This window comes from Phaethon lepturus, unplaced genomic scaffold (assembly GCF_000687285.1).
Source record: "Phaethon lepturus isolate BGI_N335 unplaced genomic scaffold, ASM68728v1 scaffold33573, whole genome shotgun sequence".
Taxonomy (NCBI): domain Eukaryota; kingdom Metazoa; phylum Chordata; class Aves; order Phaethontiformes; family Phaethontidae; genus Phaethon; species Phaethon lepturus.
Window position 1 is genome coordinate 1 of NW_010531756.1, and position 487 is coordinate 487.

The 487-nt window shown below is 55.0% G+C and overlaps 1 protein-coding gene across 1 annotated transcript in view; it reads left to right on the forward strand.

The window, feature by feature from the left end:
• Positions 1–31: 31 nt before the first annotated feature.
• The window catches only part of CACFD1 (calcium channel flower domain containing 1), a gene marked incomplete at its 5' end in the record, with an annotated part of 6,225 nt that continues 5,769 nt past the window's right edge, over positions 32–487 (forward strand). The window contains one exon of the mRNA XM_010284662.1: positions 32–50. Coding sequence (XP_010282964.1) covers positions 32–50 — 19 coding nt within the window. The remainder of the gene's footprint in view (positions 51–487) is intronic.

Genomic DNA, 487 nt, shown 5'->3' on the forward strand with positions numbered 1-487 from the left:
CTTTGGCACCTGGGAGAAGGGACGTCACAGGGGGATCTGCAAATCCTCCAGTTCCGTCTTGGATGCGCCACTGACTGGGAATGGTGGAAACGGCCGAGCCCCTGGTCCTGCGGGAGGGCTGCGGGCAGATACACCAGACGATTTTACCGCGAGCACCAGGCTCGGGGTGCTCAGCAGGGTCAGGTTCGGGGCTTGAACAGGGGCCGCAGAATTCGATTCATCCTATTTGACTGTCAGGTGTTTGTATGTTCCCGCAACTTATTTTCCTTCCCCGTCCTGAACGTGGGAGCGCGTTTCCCGTTACTCCCGTTGTCGATCGCAGAGGGCCTGCCTGTGGGTTTTTGAAGGCTAATAATGGACTTGGTTTGTGTTGTGCGTTTTTAAGGGGTTTAGTCTTGGATGCAGAGAAGAAGGGAGCCGGTGTACAGCAAAGCGAGTTGGCTGCGCTCTGAATTACCTGCTGCTGAAAAAAATTTTCCCAGGGGAA